At 34.2% G+C, this 20,201-nt stretch overlaps 1 protein-coding gene across 4 annotated transcripts; it reads right to left on the reverse strand.

The window, feature by feature from the left end:
- Nucleotides 1–1,334: 1,334 nt before the first annotated feature.
- On the reverse strand, nucleotides 1,335–10,146 carry LOC123193924 (kinesin-like protein KIN-7B). Of its 4 annotated transcripts, none has more exons than XR_006497171.1 (8): nucleotides 9,870–10,144; nucleotides 8,908–9,181; nucleotides 8,607–8,696; nucleotides 8,372–8,472; nucleotides 7,981–8,094; nucleotides 7,798–7,879; nucleotides 7,408–7,490; nucleotides 1,335–1,467 (listed from the first exon to the last, which is right to left on the reverse strand). XR_006497171.1 is itself a non-coding variant. In XM_044607011.1 (7 exons), the coding sequence occupies exons 2-7, from the start codon at nucleotides 9,029–9,031 to the stop codon at nucleotides 7,459–7,461; spliced, it is 543 nt and encodes a 180-aa protein (XP_044462946.1). In that variant the 5' UTR covers nucleotides 9,032–9,181; nucleotides 9,870–10,144; the 3' UTR covers nucleotides 6,959–7,458. The 4 variants fall into 4 exon arrangements, 1 of the variants encoding a protein (XP_044462946.1); XR_006497172.1 differs by lacking the exon at nucleotides 1,335–1,467 and adding an exon at nucleotides 1,612–2,047 and having other exon boundaries at nucleotides 7,395–7,490; nucleotides 9,870–10,145; XM_044607011.1 differs by lacking the exon at nucleotides 1,335–1,467 and having other exon boundaries at nucleotides 6,959–7,490.
- Nucleotides 10,147–20,201: the final 10,055 nt, after the last annotated feature.

Raw genomic sequence — 20,201 nt, forward strand, 5'->3', positions numbered from 1 at the left:
ACCACCCATGAGTGATACCTTCCATACACACCCCAGTCGCTATGAGTCGTTCTCGTTCGTCCAAATGGTTGAAATCAAAGTACCTTTCACACCTGAAAATCCATTCGAGAGCATCGTCGCCGCTAAATATGGGAAGGTCTAAGCGTCGATAAAGGGTATCTCGACGTCTTCCAGTAATGTCTCCTGAGGTTGCTCCTTGTCCTCCTTCTGTCTCCCCTTCTCTTGTGATGGGTAGAGCTTCTGCCTCTGGTGGTGGTGGTGGTAATAGTGGTGGCGGCGAAGAAGAAGGGGACACCCCCTGGCCCATTGGGGCCTTGCCCTTATCTTCATTCTCCTTTCCGACGATCGCATCTCGCAACTCACGGAGGTACCCATGAAGAGATTCAACCTTCGATTCCATGTTATCCATTCGGTCACTCATTTCTCTGTTCATCTCAACCATCTGTTTACCCATCGCCTCCAAACTTTCTTTCATCCCTCCTATTTCTTTCTCGACTCCTTCCACCTTAGCCTCCATTCTGGTCATGCTCTGATACCACTATAATAGGAACCTGACGCTGCCACAACAAGTTGTCTGCTCCAACTCCAATGAATGAAGAAACCAACATGAGAAATAGATGCAAAAAGTGTGAGAATGTAATGTAGATAACACTGCTGAGTGTAAATCAAATGTAACTCAATGTAACAGTAATGAAATTAGTTTTTCTTTTATTAATAAGTATTTCAAAGTGAATTCAATCTGGTTCATATAAGCTCAATGCTAGCACAATCACTACTTAAGAGACATTAAAAAAAATAATAATAACAAAAATCAAGAACAATTCCACCAACTTTCGAGAGGCTGAGACTCTCCTTCAATGCTTTACTTTTTCAATTTTCTTTTTCCTCCTCTGCTCTTTTTTCTGCCTCCTGCTTATATTCCCTCATGATTTCATAACTGCATCCTCTCTCTAAGGCTGCCACCTCAACGTACACACTTTCAGTGGTCCTATTTTCTGAAAGTCTGAGCACTGCATCCTCTTTGTTGTCTGTTGCTTGTCTCTCCAACAGGTTTTTGCCATCTGTTAGCTCTCCCATTTGGCCACTTGTTCTCCCCATTGCAGCTCTCTTCTTTCCTTTCTTCCTCACATAAACTCTTTCTCTAACAAGGTGGGAGACTGCCAGCCTCTCAGAAGCTGAGCAAGGAGGATGTTGGTTTACTGCATTTTGTGTTTTTTTTTGTGAATTTTGGGAACCTAGTCTGACTGTATTTGTGCCTGTGCTATTATGGGAACCTATTCCAATTCTGTACTTCTGTAATTATCAATTATATTAGCTGGGAAATAGTCATTGTATTGATGAAAGAATATTGCAATTAAATTGATGAATAAATCAATACAGTACGTATTTTCTGCTCAATTTACAAATGCATGTTTTGTTTTAGGCTGAAAATTACTTTGCTTCTGCATTGCCATCAGATTGGTGATTTGAGTTTGATAGGGGCCTGGTTCCAGAATGATTAACGGTTGCTGTTCAGTTGCACTAATGGCGATGACTTCCTGACTTCAGTGATAGAGATGGCTATTTGTATTTGTGAGATGTATGAAAAGAGATGCAATATAACAGTGTTCAATCTAAACAGTTAATGAAATAGCAAAATAATTTTATATTTCACTCAAAATATCCTCAGAATCAAAATGATAAGCTGAGTACAAATCTCCTTTCACAAAATAACACACAATAAGCAAAACAGGTTTCTATGACTGTCTTCCAGCTTTCGAGAGGCTGGGTCTCTCCCTCACTAATGTTTTTCTTCTCCTTGATCTCTGATATTTTTCTCTATTTCATTCATCCTTTTGTAGTCATCTGCCTCTTCCCTGGTTGCCACCTCAGCACCTAGTATTTCAATGGTCCTAATTTCTGATAGCATGGGTACTGACTCATTCAGATTGTCTGATGCTTGTCTCCTAAAGTGCGTGTCTGCTGCCTGCCCTTCCAAGTGCTTTCTGCTCCAAGTCAACTCTTTCCCTTGTCCAGTTTCTTTCCTTCCTTTCTTTCTCACGTAGACCTTTTCCCTAATATTACCGCCCCCATCCAGAGGCACCTTGTCCTCAAGGTGCATTGTTGGGAAGAGTTGGTGGATTGTAGTGTAGAGTTCCCATGAATTTTCACAAGCTGGCAAGCCTCTCCACTTGACTAACACCTCCAATTCTCCCTGTGGATTATACTTGTGAGCAATTACATTGTCGGGCTTCACTTCTAACTCACCCTCTTCGTTTAAGCAAGTCGGTAATTGTTGGCAGTTAATGTTGGATCCAATTTGCTTCTTGAGTTAGGATACATGGAAGATAGGGTGAATTTTTGCAGATTCAGGGAGTTGTAATTTATATGCGACCTTTCCCACCCTTGCTAAGACTTCGTATGGGTCATAGAAACGAGGACTTAACTTTTCGTTCGAGCGTGATGCCAGCGAACGAAGGCGGTATGGTTGAAGTTTGAGGAAAACATAATCGCCTATCTGAAATTCTATATCCCGACGATGCTTATCAGCGTTTCTCTTCATTCGTGACTGAGCTTTACAAAGATTATCTTTCAGGTGATCCAAGATGCTATTTCGTTCCCTGATTATGCTATTTACTTCCTCAATTTTTGAGTCTTCTTCCACCAATCTGAGGAGGGGTGGTGGCTCCCTCCCATACACGGCTTTGAATGGTGTCATCCCTGCTGCACTATGGTAAGCCGTATTGTACCAATACTCAGCCCAAACTAACCATTTCACCCATGTTTTCGGCTGACCCATGCAAAAACAGCGTAGGTAATCTTCAAGGCTTCTATTGACAACTTCAGTTTGCCCGTCCGTTTGCGGATGGTAAGCCGAACTGAATTTTAAAACGGTCCCTGCAGCCTTGAATAATTCCCGCCAAAAATTACTGATGAATACCCTATCGCGATCGGTTACTATGGTCTTTGGGAAGCCATGAAGTCGTACTATTTCTTTTACAAAAATTTCAGCTATGTCTTTGGCAGTGTAAAGGTGTTGGATTGCAATGAAATGACCATACTTTGTTAATCTATCAATCACAACCAATATAGCATCCACTCCCTTGACTTTTGGCAGGCCCGTTATGAAGTCCATTGAAAGGTCTTCCTAAATGTTGGTTGGTATCGGCAATGGTTGTAGTAAGCCGGCGGGCGCCATTGCTTCGTATTTGACTCTTTGACATACATCACATTCAGCCACAAGTTGCTTAATATCCTTTTTCATTCCTTCCCAAAACAACACCTGTTTTATCCTCTTGAACGTTCTAAAGAAACCTGAGTGCCCACCATAAGGAGATGAATGAAATTCCTTGATAAACATGGGAATAAATCTGGACCCTTTGGGTAAGACCAACCTGCCCTTGTAGAGAAGGGTACCATTCCTTAACGTATAACCTTTACAGTCTCCCTGTTGGCTGAGTAATTTCTGAGTAAGTTGCTGGAGTTTTTCATCTTGTAATGCTTCCTGATGTACCTCTTCAGTTCCCATAATCTGAGTAACAGAGATAACTTTAAATTCACTACTGAATTTTGGATTCCTGGATAAAGCATCAGCGGCCTTATTTTCGCACCCCGGCTTGTAAATTATCTCAAAATCGAATCCTAGCATTTTTACCAACCACTTCTGCTGCTCGTGACCAACAATCCGTTGTTCAGTTAGGAAACGTAAACTCCTTTGGTCTGTATGCACCTTGAAGTGCCTTTCTAAAAGATAATGTCTCCATTTTTGGAAGGCCAATACTATGGGCATCAACTCCCTTTCATATACTGATTTTCCCTTGTTTCGAATTGATAATGCTTTGCTTAGAAATGAGATAGGACGCCTATCTTGCATAAGGACAGCACCCAAACCACACCCTGAAGCATCTGTTTCTACAATAAATTCCTTGGAAAAATTAGGCATGGCTAAAACTGGAAGGGAGACCATGGCTGCCTTCAAGTCTTCGAAAGCTTTCTGTGCCTCCTCCGACCACTTGTAGGCATTTTTTTTTTGCAGGTTGGTGAGCGGTTCTGCTATCTTTCCGTACCCCCGAACGAATCTTCGATAATAACCTGTTAAACCCAAGAATCCTCTCAGCTCACGTATGTCTTTCGGTACAGGCCAATCCTGCATATCCTCGATCTTTTTGAGGTCCGCTTCCACCTCTCTCTTTGACACAATATGCCCCAACTATTCAATTCTTTCACTGCCAAAAGAGCATTTTTTTTTGTTAATAACCAAATTATTTTCCTGCAGCAGTTGCAAGACTTCCTTGAGGTGCCACTTGTGCTCCTGCATGCCCCTGCTATACACAAGTATATCGTCAAAAAAAACCAAGACAAATTTTCGCAAAAATGGTCTGAATATGTCATTCATGATGCTTTGGAACGTTGCCGGAGCATTCGAAAGCCCAAAAGGCATGACTAGGAATTCGTAATGCCCTTCGTGTGTTCGAAAGGCAGTCTTTTCCACATCCTCTTCTTTGATTCGTATTTGATGATAACCTGATTTGAGATCTAGCTTACTGAAAATTTCTGCCCCCATAAGTTCGTTTAACAATTCGTCGATTGTTGGAATGGGAAACTTATCCGGAATAGTGATTTTGTTTAATGCTCGGTAGTCCACGCAAAATCTCCATCCTCCGTCCTTCTTTCTGACCAAAATTACTGGACTCGAGAATGGACTTACATTGGGTCTGATTATTCCAGCCAATAACATCTCTTGAACAATTCGCTCTATCTCATTTTTTTGGTAATGCGGGTATCGATAGGGTCGAATGTTGGGAGGAGTGGCTCCTTCTAATAGACGAATGGCGTGATCTTGTCGACGGCGGGGTGGAATACCGTGTGGCTCAGAAAATAAGGATTGAAATTCTTCCAGCAGGTCGCTAAACTCAGGTGCAGAATAGTCTTCATTTTGTATTTCCTCTCCCAAGATTGAACTCATCTCTATCCAGTAACCTTCCCCTCCTTCACACATAGATTTCATCAGTGTTCTAAGTGAGGTCTCCAGACGGGTAAGAAAGACATCCCCTTTAATTTTAGCTCTCCTTCCCTCCCACATAAATTCCATGGTTTAGTTTTTCCAATTAATCTTTACCTCTCCAAGTCTACTAAGCCAATCCACGCCTAAAATTAAATCTACTCCTCCTAACTTGAATGGAAGGAAATTCTGTGTAATTTGGACTCCCTGAACACTAATTGTGACGTCTTCACATCTCCCTAGTCCCTCTACTCTCCGATCGTCACCCAAGACTACAGCAAATTTGGCAGCCTTCACTGGAATGTTCAGCTCTGTAACTACTCTATCTGAGATAAAATTATGGGTGGCTCCGCTGTCTAAGAGGATCACCACCTCCTTCCCCTTGATAGTTCCTAGCACCTTCATCGTTTTAGAGGTGTTGAATCCCATGACTGAACTTGAGTTCAACGTGGCCTCCATTTCACGTTCCTCCACAGGCGTTGGCTCTTCCTCGTCAACGGTTTCTTCTTCTTCCTCTCCTTCACATGCTATCATCACCCTCAGCTGCTTAAATCTACACCTGTGACCTGGGACGAACTTTTCATCACACCGAAAGCACAATCTTTTTTCCACTTTAGATCGGTACTCCTTATCGGAGAGGCGTCGTGAATTGCCATCCCATCGTAAGGTGGACGTTGCTGTTCCTGAGTTGAAAGGAGCCCTAACAGTTGCTGTCACATTTTGGGGGATGTTTGAACGATTTTGTGGGATGAAATGAGTATCCTCAGTGCAGCGAGTTGAGCCGGATACTGCATTCTGTGGTGGTTTAATATTATGAGCCTGATTTGGATTAAAATTAAGTGTAGGGCTGGATGTTGTCTGGCTTTGGGCCCGAATAGGCTGTGGCCGAGTTGGGCTGGTGAGTGTAATTTGATTTGTGTACCAGGCTGGAAAGTTTTTTGGATTGGGTTGGTTGGGTCGGATCTCATATTTTCCATTGATTATCTCGTTCTTCTCCTCTATCTCTATTGCGCGTTGTATCGCCTCTTCCACGTCTCTAGGATGAAAAAGTTTGGTCTCCGCTCAAACATCCTCTATCAACCCATTCATGAATAAGTCAGTCAAAGTCTCTTCTGACATGTCATCCACCGCCGATGACAGCAGCTCGAACCGACCTTGGTATTCCAAAACAGAATTTGTCTGTTTAAGAGCTAATAGCTCTTCTCTGGGAGTCCGTTCATGCCTTCCTCGGAATCGTTTCAACACTGCCTCTCTAAATTCTGCCCAACTTCTGAATGCCCTTCGCTTCTCTCTCCATTTCAACCAGCCGTGAGCTATTCCTTCCATGCACACCCCTGCCGCCGTAAGGCGTTCTCTCTCGTTCAGTTGGTTGACATCAAAATACCTCTCACATTTGAAAACCCACTCAAGCGCTTCATCGTCGTTAAACACCGGAAGATCCAACCGCCGATAGGGGGTGTCTCGACGACCCCCTGCAGAGTCCCCCTCTCACCTTCCTTCTGAAACTGTTTCTTCTACTCCCAGCACTCCTTCATCCCCTGGGGGCGGAGGGGCTGTCGCCTCTGGTGGTGGAGGGGAATATGACGGTGATGCCTCTTGCCCCCTTGGTGTTTTGCCCTTGTCTCTGTTTTCCTTTCCAATGATGGCCTCCCTTAGTTCACGTAAGTAGCCGTGGAGAGATTCCACACTGGCTTCTAAACCTCCCATTTTGTTGTTTGTTTCTGTGTTTAGCTCCACCATTTGTCGACTCATCTCACCCATTTTCTCTGTCATGTCTTCCATTTCTTTTTCAATTCCTTCTACCCTCGCCTCCATCCTCGTCATGCTCTGATACCACTATGATAGGGGCCTGGTTCCAGAATGATCAACGGTTGCTGTTCAGTTGCACTAATGGCGATGACTTCCTGACTTCAGTGATAGAGATGGCTATTTGTATTTGTGAGATGTATGAAAAGAGATGCAATGTAACAGTGTTCAATCTAAACAGTTAATGAAATAGCAAAATAATTTTATATTTCACTCAAAATATCCTCAGAATCAAAATGATAAGCTGAGTACAAATCTCCTTTCACAAAATAACACACAATAAGCAAAACAGGTTTCTATGACCGTCTTCCAGCTTTCGAGAGGTTGGGTCTCTCCCTCACTAATGTTTTTCTTCTCCTTGATCTCTGATATTTTTCTCTATTTCATTCATCCTTTTGTAGCCATCTGCCTCTTCCCTAGTTGCCACCTCAGCACCTAGTATTTCAATGGTCCTAATTTCTGATAGCATGGGTACTGACTCATTCAGATTGTCTGATGCTTGTCTCCTAAAGTGTGTGTCTGCTGCCTGCCCTTCCAAGTGCTTTCTACTCCAAGTCAACTCTTTCCCTTGTCCAGTTTCTTTCCTTCCTTTCTTTCTCACGTAGACCTTTTCCCTAACAGAGTTATTGAGTGGGGTTCTGCCTGGAGTTGTTTTGGTTCTGAAGCATTGCTCAGGTACGTATCACTCCCACTTGCCTTTGAGCTGCAGAAAACATTTTTGATTTGCAGGTTACACTTGTTCAAAACATTGAATCTGACTGTAGAGTTATGTCATTAAACAAAAATGAGTTTAATTTTATCAACAATTGGAGTAGATATAAAACATAACATCACTATGAATATGTGAAAAAGTAAAATTAAAGCCCACATTACAGCATTGGACATTCAATAGCTAACCCAAGCTTGCTTAACTGAATTCTATACTAATTTAGAATTTCTTTTTATTTTAAAAAAAGCACAAAAATCAACTGCTTACAGAAAGCTATTATAAACACACGATCTTTCAATACCTTCACAAATCCCAATTAAGTGCCTTAAATGTTGGCTGTCTTGAATAACTTCTTCAACTAGATTTTCCACAATGATCCCTTTCTAAATATGGAAACAAAATTAAGAACAAGAGTTACCACTGGAACGTAAAAGAACCACTAAGAAATTATTGGTCAGTTGAGGAAAAAAGTACCCTTGTGTACCTCAGGATCATCCAAAAGCCGCAAGGAACCAGACTTATGATTCAAAAGGTCTACTACAGTTTCATTGTATATCTCCAAAGCAGAAATTTTCAGTATAAAATCCCTCTCTTGATTCTGCAACAGTAATACACAACAAGAGCAAGTAACAGAATCAACTCAAATCTTATTTATTCCAAACTATTTGACCTCAAGCCATTGAACTATGCTAAGATGTAAATTACAAAGAAATTTGCCCAATATTTATCCGGTAAGATGATGAAATTTAGCTATCCATGCATGAAAATTTCACCAGTATCTAAACTTAACATGATGGATGATATCCTATAATGCAACTTGTACAGTATCTTCAAATCTGACTACAATAACTTAAAATGATGTGAAATACACTTACATTTTTTATGTGTTTATAGATGTCTTTAATTGCATTTTCGGATATTCCTCTCATGGTAAACATTTTACCACCACCAGTCTGACCATATGCAAAGATTGTTGCTGCAAATAGTTTTCATAAAAGAAAAAAAAAAAAAAAACTTGCAATTTTTTCCCAAAATAATATAAAAAATCTTATAAGGAAATCATTAGAAGGCGCAGAATTATCTTAACAATTAATAATTATGCGTAGTTACCATTAATTCCTGTTAGAGCAGATAAGGCAACATCCTTTGCCCCTTCTTCATAGACCTTTTGAGTTGAGCAGGCAGGCTCAAAAACTTTATCTGTCACGTATACATAACAGTAAATTAAAACTTCAACTATCTAATAAAATTACACAAGAAACTAGAAATTGAAACCAGTATTCTCTAAAAACACATTCCAGATTCCAATGATCCTAAATCCATTTAGTTAAATCAAACCAAATATTACTTTTTTAAACCTTCTCTAGTTAATAGTCATAACAATAAGACTAGTTAAACACAGGTAAAATACCGAAGGTGTAGGGGGTGGTGGGCTGTTCATGGTTTGGATTCTTGAAAACAATCTTCTGGTCGTCTATGCAATCCCAAGCAATGAGGTCATACATGGCTTGTTCTTTCCTGTTCAGTGGCCTCATATGTACAGTAACTAATATCTTCTCTTCGCTAATTTTTGGACCACCTGGGGTACATGAAGGGGCCCTCTGAAGAGGAGTAGATGAAGGGATCCTCTGTATCTTACATAAAGGTGTGGCTGGGTCCCAACCATGTTCACCCCTTACTATTCCCTGAAGAATTCCAGAATAAAAATGGTATATGTTAATCATAATTAGAACTCAGATTTGAAACCATGACTAACAATTTTTTTATTACCAAGGAAACCATCCCTTATTATGGCTAAAAGACGGAAGTCACTAAGAGAAACTTTAGCAGTAAGCTCGCATTGTTGTATAAAAAAGCATTTGATGGAGCATAATACTTTAAAATTGATGATTACAGGAGATAAAATTATGGCCGTGCTTTATACTTAATCAGCATTATTAAATCCATAACAAAATATAATCTTACCAGTAGACAATCAATATAAAATAAAAATGAATTTAATTAAATTTTCTTCTTTTTTTTTTTGTTTTTTGTTTTTCCTTTTCTATAATAACAAATTAAGCTTCAGTAGACACAAAACATCATAAATTATACTATGTTGGATTATCAAGTTCTTTAAAAAAAATCAAAAACATGTAAACAGAAAAGCAAATCAATTCTTGCACATTCAACACATTTCGCCTAAATAAACTGAAAAAATAAAAATAAAAATGAAAGTAATAAATATTTTACTAAACTGAAATCACACGAACTTCTTTAACTTGCAAGAAGAACATTTTTCTCTTTCTTTCTTATCTTTCATAATTTTTAAATAATCCAACGAAAATCACCTAAAACAAGACAGTAAATGAACAAAGAAAATGTATCACTTACAGAGATATCGAAGTGTTAAAAGATTCAAAAAGAGAGCGAGGCGCCGGAGTTCCTGAAGACCGGCCGCCGTGGAATCAAGAAGTCAGTGAAAAATAAGTGTAAGCAGACTAATTCCGTCGGTCACATGAGAAGAGGAGTGACGAAGGTTTCTAAGAGAAATTGATTTTTGACACTACAGAGAGAGCGAGTTTTGAAGATACCTGTGTTTTTATTTTAATTATTGTTTTTCTGTTCCTTTTCCCGTTCTGTGCGCGCACCTGAGAGGAGAAGAAGCGCCTACATTTTGAATCGAAAGGATCCATTGACAGGCACGTGTGCCAAATTAAATGCCATCAGGTTTTGTGGGCCTGGTAGCTCAAATAGTTAAGAAGCCCAGCTGGCCACTTGGAGTTTAAACTCCGCTTATGGAGGAAAGGCACGTTTACATTTAGAACTCATTTAATTGGTAATGGATTTTTTATTTATTTGAATATTAGATTTGACGAATTTTCTATATTTTATTTTTTAATAATTTTTTTATTTTATCCATTTACAAAGCCGTATCTCGTTCTAATGAATTATTGGATTTTCATATATTAAAATTTTAACATGTAAATATTAGTACGTCATCAATTTTTTTTTATATTGGTATTTTATTTTATTTCTTTGAGTTTTACAGTAGATGGGTTTTAAAATTTTTTTTTGTAATTGTCGTACATCCAATATTATTAAGTAAAAAAAAAATAGAGTAAAATAATAAATTATATTGAGAGAGAAAAAATACTATTTCTTTAATACGTTAATATATTAAAATTTAGTTTGTGATGTTAAAGATATAGTGTACATTTTGATTTTAGTTTACAAATTTAAGCAAAGTAATGTATTGGTATATGATTAATATTATATGTTAATATATAATCTAAATACATAAATAATATATTATTATGTAATTGAATATTATTTTATCTTTAATTTAAAATTATATAATTATATAATAATATATCACTTATATACTAAAAATATATACGTATGGTTTTATTGATTAATATATATAATTAAAGTATTAGTATATTAAATATTTTAACACAAATAATCAGCACACTAAATTATTTGTCAAATTGTAATGTAATCCAATAATTATAAGTTATGTCGAATATATAAGAATTTGCCATCGGGGTCTTTTATTGAAACAAAAAGATGCACTTACAATTGGAGTGGTTTTTGAATTTAAAAAAGTAGTGTTATATATATAATTTTATATATAAATAATAATATATTATTATATAATTAAAAATTAAATAATATTTAATTATATAATAATATATTATTATTATTTATATATAAAATTATACATAAAAATTATATGCTTACTCAACAGGCTTTCAACTACGAAAACTTATCCTGAGCTGAAGCACGTATAAAAAATTCTGTAGACTTCTAGAAGGTAGCAACGGCGTGGGTGTTGACGAATATATTGGGCGTTGGTTTGGCAGGGACTTCCTGACTAAAATTGCATTCCCCATGACATAGGTGAAATGACTTATTCCAACCTAAATTTATTATATTTTTAAATTAGTATTTCTTAATTATTAAAAATTTAAAAGGAAAATTATTATTTAATATTAAAAATAATAAAATATTATTTATTTTTTTATCTAAATTTAAAAAATTAATAATTTTTTTGAAATTAAATTTAAAAATTTTTTTTTTCTTTCTCTTTTTGCAATCTTCCCCTTTTACGGGGAAGCAAGTAAAGGTAATTGAATGGAAGTGAAGAGTATCCAGAAAGTGCAACGTCATGTAAATTGATGGAAACGTGGCATGCATGCGGAAATCAATAATGGTGGTTATAGGTTGACACTCTTATTTTATACGCCCAAACAGTTTTGTTGAGAAATAAATATTTATTATCAGCAATAGCTTTATGAGACGAAAGTCACACCTACATTTCAATCAATATCAACGTGAAATTGAAGAATAAATGGTTGAAACTTGAAATCGGTAACCACGTGGGATGTCACCAGTAATTGTTTTCACTGTCATCTCTCTCTCTCTCTCTCTCTCTCTTCCATTATGCACATGCTTCTTATCATGGAAGGATAAAATTCTAGGCTCCATGGGCTTGCTTTTAACACCGACGGAGTGTTGCATGCATAAAAGGATTCAAGGTTCAAATTCTCTTCCACGTCATTTTAATAATATGTATTTATTGTAATATATATTTATTATATTTAATTATATATATTATTTTTTATTTATATCATATCATATTTTAAATTAAATATTATATATTTTAAATGAGATATTGTACTACAATAATGGACCTGACCTAAAATTTGATTTACATCAAACCTTGAAGAAGATATCCCAACACAAACTACACCCACTTACAAAGGTTACTTAACTCGGCCAGAAAACCAGCTAGAAAAAGCTTCTTCATGGACAGTGGTACTTAATTTTAAAATAAGATATTTATAATAACAATATACTCCTAACATGGAAGGAAAAGATAGGTTTTCTTATAGACAAAGAGAGAATTAGAGAAACAATAAGAAAATCATCTCGTAGATGTTGAGGAGAATTACTACTTGTTAAGCTTCTTCTTACCAAGATAGTCGAATCATATATTAAAAATCTAATTTTATCTAACGTATATTAAATATCGTATCGTATGATATAATTTTTTAAAAAATAAAATAATTAAAAAATATAATTGATACATCATTATTTTGAAAAATATTACAAATATTTTTAAAATTTTCAAATTTTTTATAAATATTTTATTGCATCATTTTTTTTTTAAATGTATCAATTTATATCATAAGATATATTAATTATATTATATTAATTATAAAATATTTAATGATATTTATTGTTTTTTATTTATATTATACTATAAAATATTAATAATTTTTGAATGATTAACAGATCAGAGAGATACCCGACGACTATTATTGTAGCTAAATGATTGCTTCATGATGATAGCCGTTTAACAATTGTCAATCCCGCCTAACTTTTAGAGTGCTAAATGACTTCAAAAACTTCTTTAGATATTGGTTGGGCCAAACGACTATTTCCCACCCAAGGTTTGATGTTTTCTTAAGTTTTCATTCTTTAACTATGAAAACACCAAACACCCACTCATGATCGGTTAGATTTAATAAAACCCTAACGGTGGTAAATTTAATCTCATTTCCCCCCCTAAAAGTTTAAAAACTAACATTTTCTTTCCTAAGCTAAGTTTGAAAAAATCGTATTCCCCCCTAGGGTTTATTTTTAAACCCTTTCACTTTCTCCGGCGCCATCATCGGTCGTCTTCCCCTCCCGACAGTTTCTCTTCCACCTCCGGCCCCCCTCAACTCTTGCACTATGCATTCGACACAGAGAGAAGTCGAGATCGATCGACGCATCCGACGACTGGGAGAAAATTTCTTCGTCTGGGACAAGACGATCGATCGACCCATCTGACGACTGGGAGAAAATTTCTTCGTCTGGGAGAAGACGATTGATCGACACATCTGACGACTGGGAGAAGACGATCGATCGACGCATACGAAGAACTCTTGCACTACGCACTACGCATCCGATGACTGGGAAGACGAAGAACTTCGTCTTCCCCGACGAAGTTCTTCGTCTTCCACGGCTTTTCCGACTCCTATCGGGAGTCCAAATGGAAGGAAAGAGATCGCGGGAAGGAGAGGATGCTTCGGGAGAGAGAGGCCGTCGGCAATGGAGTCGAAGATGTCGTCGGAGATTTCAAAACGAAACTCTAGGGTGAAACTGCGATTTTTTAAAACTTAGGCTGAGAGAAAATTTTAGTTTTTAAAGTTTAGGGGGGCAAAATAAATTCTATTTTAGTTTATTTTTAATATTATAAAGAAAATGACGATTTTACCCTTATCACCGTTAGGGTTTTGTTAAATCTAACCGGTCATGGGTGGGTGTTTGGTGTTTCCATAGTTAAAGGGTGGAAACTTGAGAAAACATCAAACCTTGGGTGGGAAATAGTCATTTGGCCTATTGGTTGGGACAAGAGTTTCCTGGAGATTAAAAACAAGGGGATTGTTTGGAGAACAAGGACAACTCGTGTTTACACTTATTGTATACCACATATATTGAAAAAACACAATGGTAAATGAAGTTCCCGGATAAGGAGATAGTTTTAATAATATTGTGTTGTATTTCTTATTTATGCTTTATTGTTAACACAAAATTATAAAAATCATTTATTATAATTTTTTTTTTAATCATAAAAAATCTTATCTATATTTATAAGGTTGGTAAATTCAAAACACAGTGATCGAGATTATAATTATTATTTTTAAAATTAGACTGATGATTAAATCGATTATCTTATTGATTTATGGTTTGATCGGTTCGATCAGTTTAATTGGAGAATCAATCGGTTCAGTTTATTATCAAATTATAATGAATATATTTTACTTAAAAGTTTATAGAAAATAAAATTAATCAAAATACTTAAATTTGTAGAGATTAGAATATATCATTTTTAAGGAATAATAATTATTCATTTGATTTCAATGAAATAATTAAAATAAAGAAAGTCTCGATCTCATAATCTAGAAAAAAACATAATTATATAAATTATTGTCTATAGAAAACATTACAATAGATATGAGATACTTTTTTTTTCTTTTTTATTTTATTATTCCTTATAAACCTTTAAAAATTCATCGAACCTAATAAAAAATAATCAAATTACTCAAAAATAATTAAAATTAAAAAAAATTAAAATTTTGATCAAACTTGGTCAAATCCAATTTTTGACCGATTCAATCTGTCAAATCTAGTTTTAAATGGGGTTTGACCAAGTCAATTAAAAAAAAACATATTTTTACATTAACCGAATTAGATTTGAAGTTAATTTTTGATTCAACCAATTGAATCGATCAATCCGATCATGTTTTAAAATCATTAATTATAACTATTATATCAGATAAGTTATAATTTTTTAAATGTAACAAAAGTTAAAACTCATATATCTTTTTTAAAATTTTAAAATTTTATCAGTTTTATTAACTTTTAAATATAAAAATCATTCATTATAACCCTTAATTTGTTCGCTATCATGCCACTAATCTTTTGCGAACTTATCATTGGTAAAAAATTTTGAATAAACAAAAGGTATATTGGCTGATGCATTTCCTATTGAAAGTCACCGCCCATATTTTGTAATTTACTTGTGATTGTCGATCACTTTCTTTTTAGCAATTAAACAGGAGAGTTGTCCAAAAAGTTGCTACAAATAAAATAATATAATTAATTGATATCCATTTATTTAAAGGGTAATTATATTGCCATGCGCCGGCTTTGATAGTGAGATGTATGTTTAAGAAATATTACTTATTATTTAAACACATTTTATGAACAGAGCTTATTTATTTAGACAATGTATTGCATATTTAAAAGAATGGTTCTTTGGATACCACGTCAGCATAGATTTCAAACATCTCCCTCATTGGAAGGGGTGGAAAAAAAAAAGTCTTTATTAATAGGTTTTATCAATCAATGATAATTGAAAATAAAGTAAAATTGAGAGAAAAGTCGGGATTGAGAGAGAACATTGTTGTCATTGTCTTTGGCTACCAACAATAATAACTAGAAAAATCCTAAGAAGAAATATTAATTTTTAAAATTTTGGATGAGAGAAAATTTATTAGATTTTTAAATTTAGAAGAAAAAATATAATAAAATTTTATGGTTTTTATAAATAATAATCTTATTTTTGATAATAACATTAAAATTTAGTCAATAGATAGATATTTAAATTTTTAATAATTAATTGATTAAAAAAAATTTGCATCAAGCCGTGGGTGCGAATAGTTATTTGGCCTAATTTTTTATTATGCGTGAAATTAAAATAGTGAAAAATAATTAGTGGTTGGCAAGTTGGAGCAAAAGAAAGGCAGAATCACCATATACCACCTGAACTCTGATAGAATATCTTTTATCTTTTAAATTTCATTTTCTTTAATAAAAAACGTGAGTGTTGCTATCTACCGTCACGGCGCCAAATAAATCAGGGATTTACTGTTTTAACCTTTCACATATGAAAAATTACACTACTTGGGCTAAACCCTCCAAATCTCTCTCTTCAAAATTGGTAGATCCGTAAAACACTGTAATTTTTCTATTAAAGATTTATAAAAAATTGGCAGGTCAGAGAGATAAAGTCCAATCAATTCGCAGATCTCGAATAGTCATAGCCATTGTTATTGGAGTTCTTTGTCGGATGCAACTTTGCTTTCTTGTTCCTTCAGCTACAATTCGCCCACCGGAATCGCCAAACAATCAAATCCAATCTCCAGAATTCAACAACTCATTCACCTTTTTGACTGCTTACGTTTTCGTGATTTTTGATTGCTAATGTCAGTCATTTCTAAAGTCAAACATTTGTTGTTCTATTCTTAAATTCGATTTAATGTATTTACTATGAATAGTTTCTGGTTTTGTGGGTCTATTGGCTCAAATAGTTAAGGCCACTTGGAGTTTAAACTTCGCCTATGGAGGAAAGGCACGTTTACATTTAGAACTCATTTAATTGGTAATGGATTTTTTATTTATTTGAATATTAGATTTGACGAATTTTCTATATTTTTATTTTATGCCTCTCCACATCTTCCCCTTTTATGGGGAAATAGGTAAAGGTAATTGAATTGAAGTGAACAGTATCCAGAACGAAGGCGTTTAATTTGGTAAGTGTAACGTCATGTATATTGATGGGAAACGTGGCATGCATGCGGAAATCAACAATGGTGGTTATAGGTTGATGCTCTTATTTTATACGCACCAACAGTTTTGTTGGGAAATAAATAAATATTTATTATCAGCGATAGCTTTGTGAGAGAAAAGTCGCACCTACATTTCAATCAATATCGACGTGAAATTAAAGAATTAATTGTTGACACTTGAAATTGGTAACCACGTGGGATGTCAGCAGTAATTGTTTTCACTGTCATCTCTCTCTCTCTCTCTCTCTCTTCCTTCCATTAGGCAGATGCTTCTTTCTTATCATGGAAGGATAAAATTCTAGGCTTCCCTGGGCTTGCTTTTAACAGTAATGGAGTGTTGTTGCATGTATTAAAAGATATGAGATTCAAATTTTCTTTGACATTATTTTGATAATACGTATTTATTATAACATATATTTATTTTATTATATTATATTAATTTAATATATTTTATATATAAATCAAGTACAATGTATCTTAAATAAGAGATCGTACGAATACTGTATCTGAAGCCATGGTGGAGTAGCTTAAAAAATGGGGGAGAAGGAATATTTCCCACCTAACTTTTTATACGTTTTTAAAATACTATCCATGATAGATAAAAATCCACTTTTTTTATCTGTGACTAAACTGTCGTCCAATTTTTCAGTTAGAAACAGGGGCAAAATCGTCATTTACTATTTAAAACCTTAAAACTTTAAACTTTTACCATTTCCCCCCTCCAGGTTTTAAAAACTAATAACTAATTCATCCTCAAAGTTTGAAAAGTTTAATTTCACCCCTAGGGTTTGCTTCTTTCTCCGGCCACCACCGACGGTTGACGCAATCAATCGATCTCCTATCTCCGACTATAAAGGACGACGAAGGACGACCCTTCGTCATCCAGATCTGAAAGAACAAATAAAAGACGACGCGACGAGCGACGAGCGACGAAAAACGGCGAAGTGTCGCCCTTCGTCGTCTGGGTGGAGCGACGAAGAGATCTCTGTCTCTTCATTGCACCACCGCCGTCGCACCAGGAGAAGGAGGAGGCCGATGACGACACTGAAGACGACATCGGGAGATGAAGTTGAAGAATGGGGGTGAAACTGCTAGTTTTGAAAGTTATGAGGGGCGGTTGTATTTTGAAAAAATATGAAAACCCTAGGTTTGGGGGTGAAAAAGATAGTTTTCAAAGTTTAAAACTTTAGGTAAGGTGAAATGTTAGTTTCTAAAACTTAAGAGGAGTGAATGGTAAAACTCTTACATCAATTTTGGGATGAATTGTGCAGACTAAATTGAGGGGTATTTTTGTCATTTTATCTAACAAGGGTAAAATGGACCTTATAATTTTACCCTTATACAAATAAATATCATCCATATTAACGGCTCACGGGTGAAAAAAATAGATTTTCATCAGTCGTAAGTGGTATTTTAAAAACGCATCAAAAGTGAGGTGGGAAATAGTCCTTCTCCCCCTTAAATGGCCCTTGCCTAATGTTTGGTTTACATCGGATCTTGAACAAGCTATCCCAACACAAACTACACCCACCTGCAAAGGTTACTTAACTCAGCCAGAAAACCAGCTAGAAAAAACAAACAACTTCATGAAAAGTAGTATTTCATTTCAAACAAATTCAGTTAAAAGTGGATAAACTCTCTCTGATGCTTGACAATTATTTATTTGAATAAGTAATTTATTTATATAAACAGTGATATATTATTATATAATTAAATAATTAAAATTAAAAATAAATTAATATTTAATTATATGAGAATATATTATTATTTTATGTATAAAATTGTACATATAATTTTATTGTATTTATTTACAGGGTCAGTTTTATTTTTTTTAAGTAAGTTAAATCAAAGTTTCATAAATATAATAAAAGTTTGAACTCAGGTTTTTTCTTTAAAAGTTTTAATATTTCATCAGTTTTGCTAACCCTTGATATGAGTTAATTTGATTTGGGTATAAAAAATTATTGCAAAAATAAATTACCTGAAAAATTACTAGTATAAATTATAATTATATTTGATAAAATTAATAAGTATAAAAAATTATTGTGTTTAGTTGAATATAAACTAAAATATTATTTTACTTAAATATCATTGAGTATAATTATTTTAAAATATTTTTTATGTTACTTGTTATATTATATTAAGTAAAAATTAAGTATTTTTTATTATAAAAATTTAATAAGTAAAGGATAGAAGTGTAATAAAATTAATATTAATTTACTAATATTTTAATACTTAGGTAAGGTAATAATCAAATTATTTTTTATACTACCTGATATATCACTATTAATAATAGAAAATTAATGAAATTTTTTATTATTGACATTTCTTTATTAGTAATCAGAATACTTTTTATATTACATTGGTTGTCACATTATTATTAATAATAATAAATTATTGAAATATTTTATTATTTAATAAATAAAATAAAATAATATTATTAATAAAAAATAGATAATTAAAGTAATTTTTAAACACTTGAATTAAACTACTTCTAGAGCAAGTTTGAATCAAGAAAAGTACAAACATGTACCACCTTAGATTTCAACCACGATAATTACAATTAGGACTAGATTCAAACTAAGTCGACCTCAAACTCGTTTGAGTTCGAACTTGGCTCGATTTATATATACCATAGCTCGAGCTCGTGAAAGTCAAGCTTAAACTTGGTTCGAATTTAGTTTGACTCATTTCAAGCTCAAGTTTTTCATTATTTCGTTATTAAAACGATATCGTTTTAATACATATCAATTAAAACAATGTTGTTCTGTATTAAAATTTTTAATTGAAAAATTTGTTGAGTAACTCGAGTTCGAGCTTGATCGAGCTTTTATAGGGTTGACTCATTTCGGGCTTAAGCTCGAATGGATTCGATTCGAGTCCAGCCCTAATTACAACTCAACAATGATAAAAATTGATGATCTTCAATACAGACAACTAAATTAATTAAAATCTATATGCTATGCATGATTAATTAAAAATTCGGTACATTAACAAAATCATTAATTTTAGGGGTCACGATTTCCCACAAAATCATTGAAACGGCACCATTTCCGTATCCTAATATAATATATTTATTTGAATTTTATATGTACATGTATAATCAAATTTTGAGTAGTTCGAACAAGTCAATAACCTAATAATCATCATCAATAATTTTTAATAATGATATATTATTATATAACTGAGAATAATTTTATGTTAAATTTAAAATCACTTAATCACATAAATGACACATTAATATCGTTAATACACATATTAATACTTATTATTAGGGTATATTGATTTATTTAAATAAAATAAGTTTAGTTGATATGTTAGTCCATATTTGCTTTAACACCATGCACATACTCATATATATTTGTTAATGAGATTTCTTATTATCAACTGATATATACAATTCAGAGTTTTACATAAAAATAGACTAAGGTAGCCGCATTGAAGATCTAATAATAAATCTTGATATCTTTTACAATGTAGGATGAATCAAATAAAAATAATTTGAAAATATAAGAAAAATTTTTATGTGATTTAATCCGATGGTTGGAAAATCGACACTCACAATGCATTATTAATCAATTTTACAATGCAAGATATCTCG

Source organism: Mangifera indica, chromosome 13 (genome assembly GCF_011075055.1).
Source record: "Mangifera indica cultivar Alphonso chromosome 13, CATAS_Mindica_2.1, whole genome shotgun sequence".
Classification (NCBI taxonomy): domain Eukaryota; kingdom Viridiplantae; phylum Streptophyta; class Magnoliopsida; order Sapindales; family Anacardiaceae; genus Mangifera; species Mangifera indica.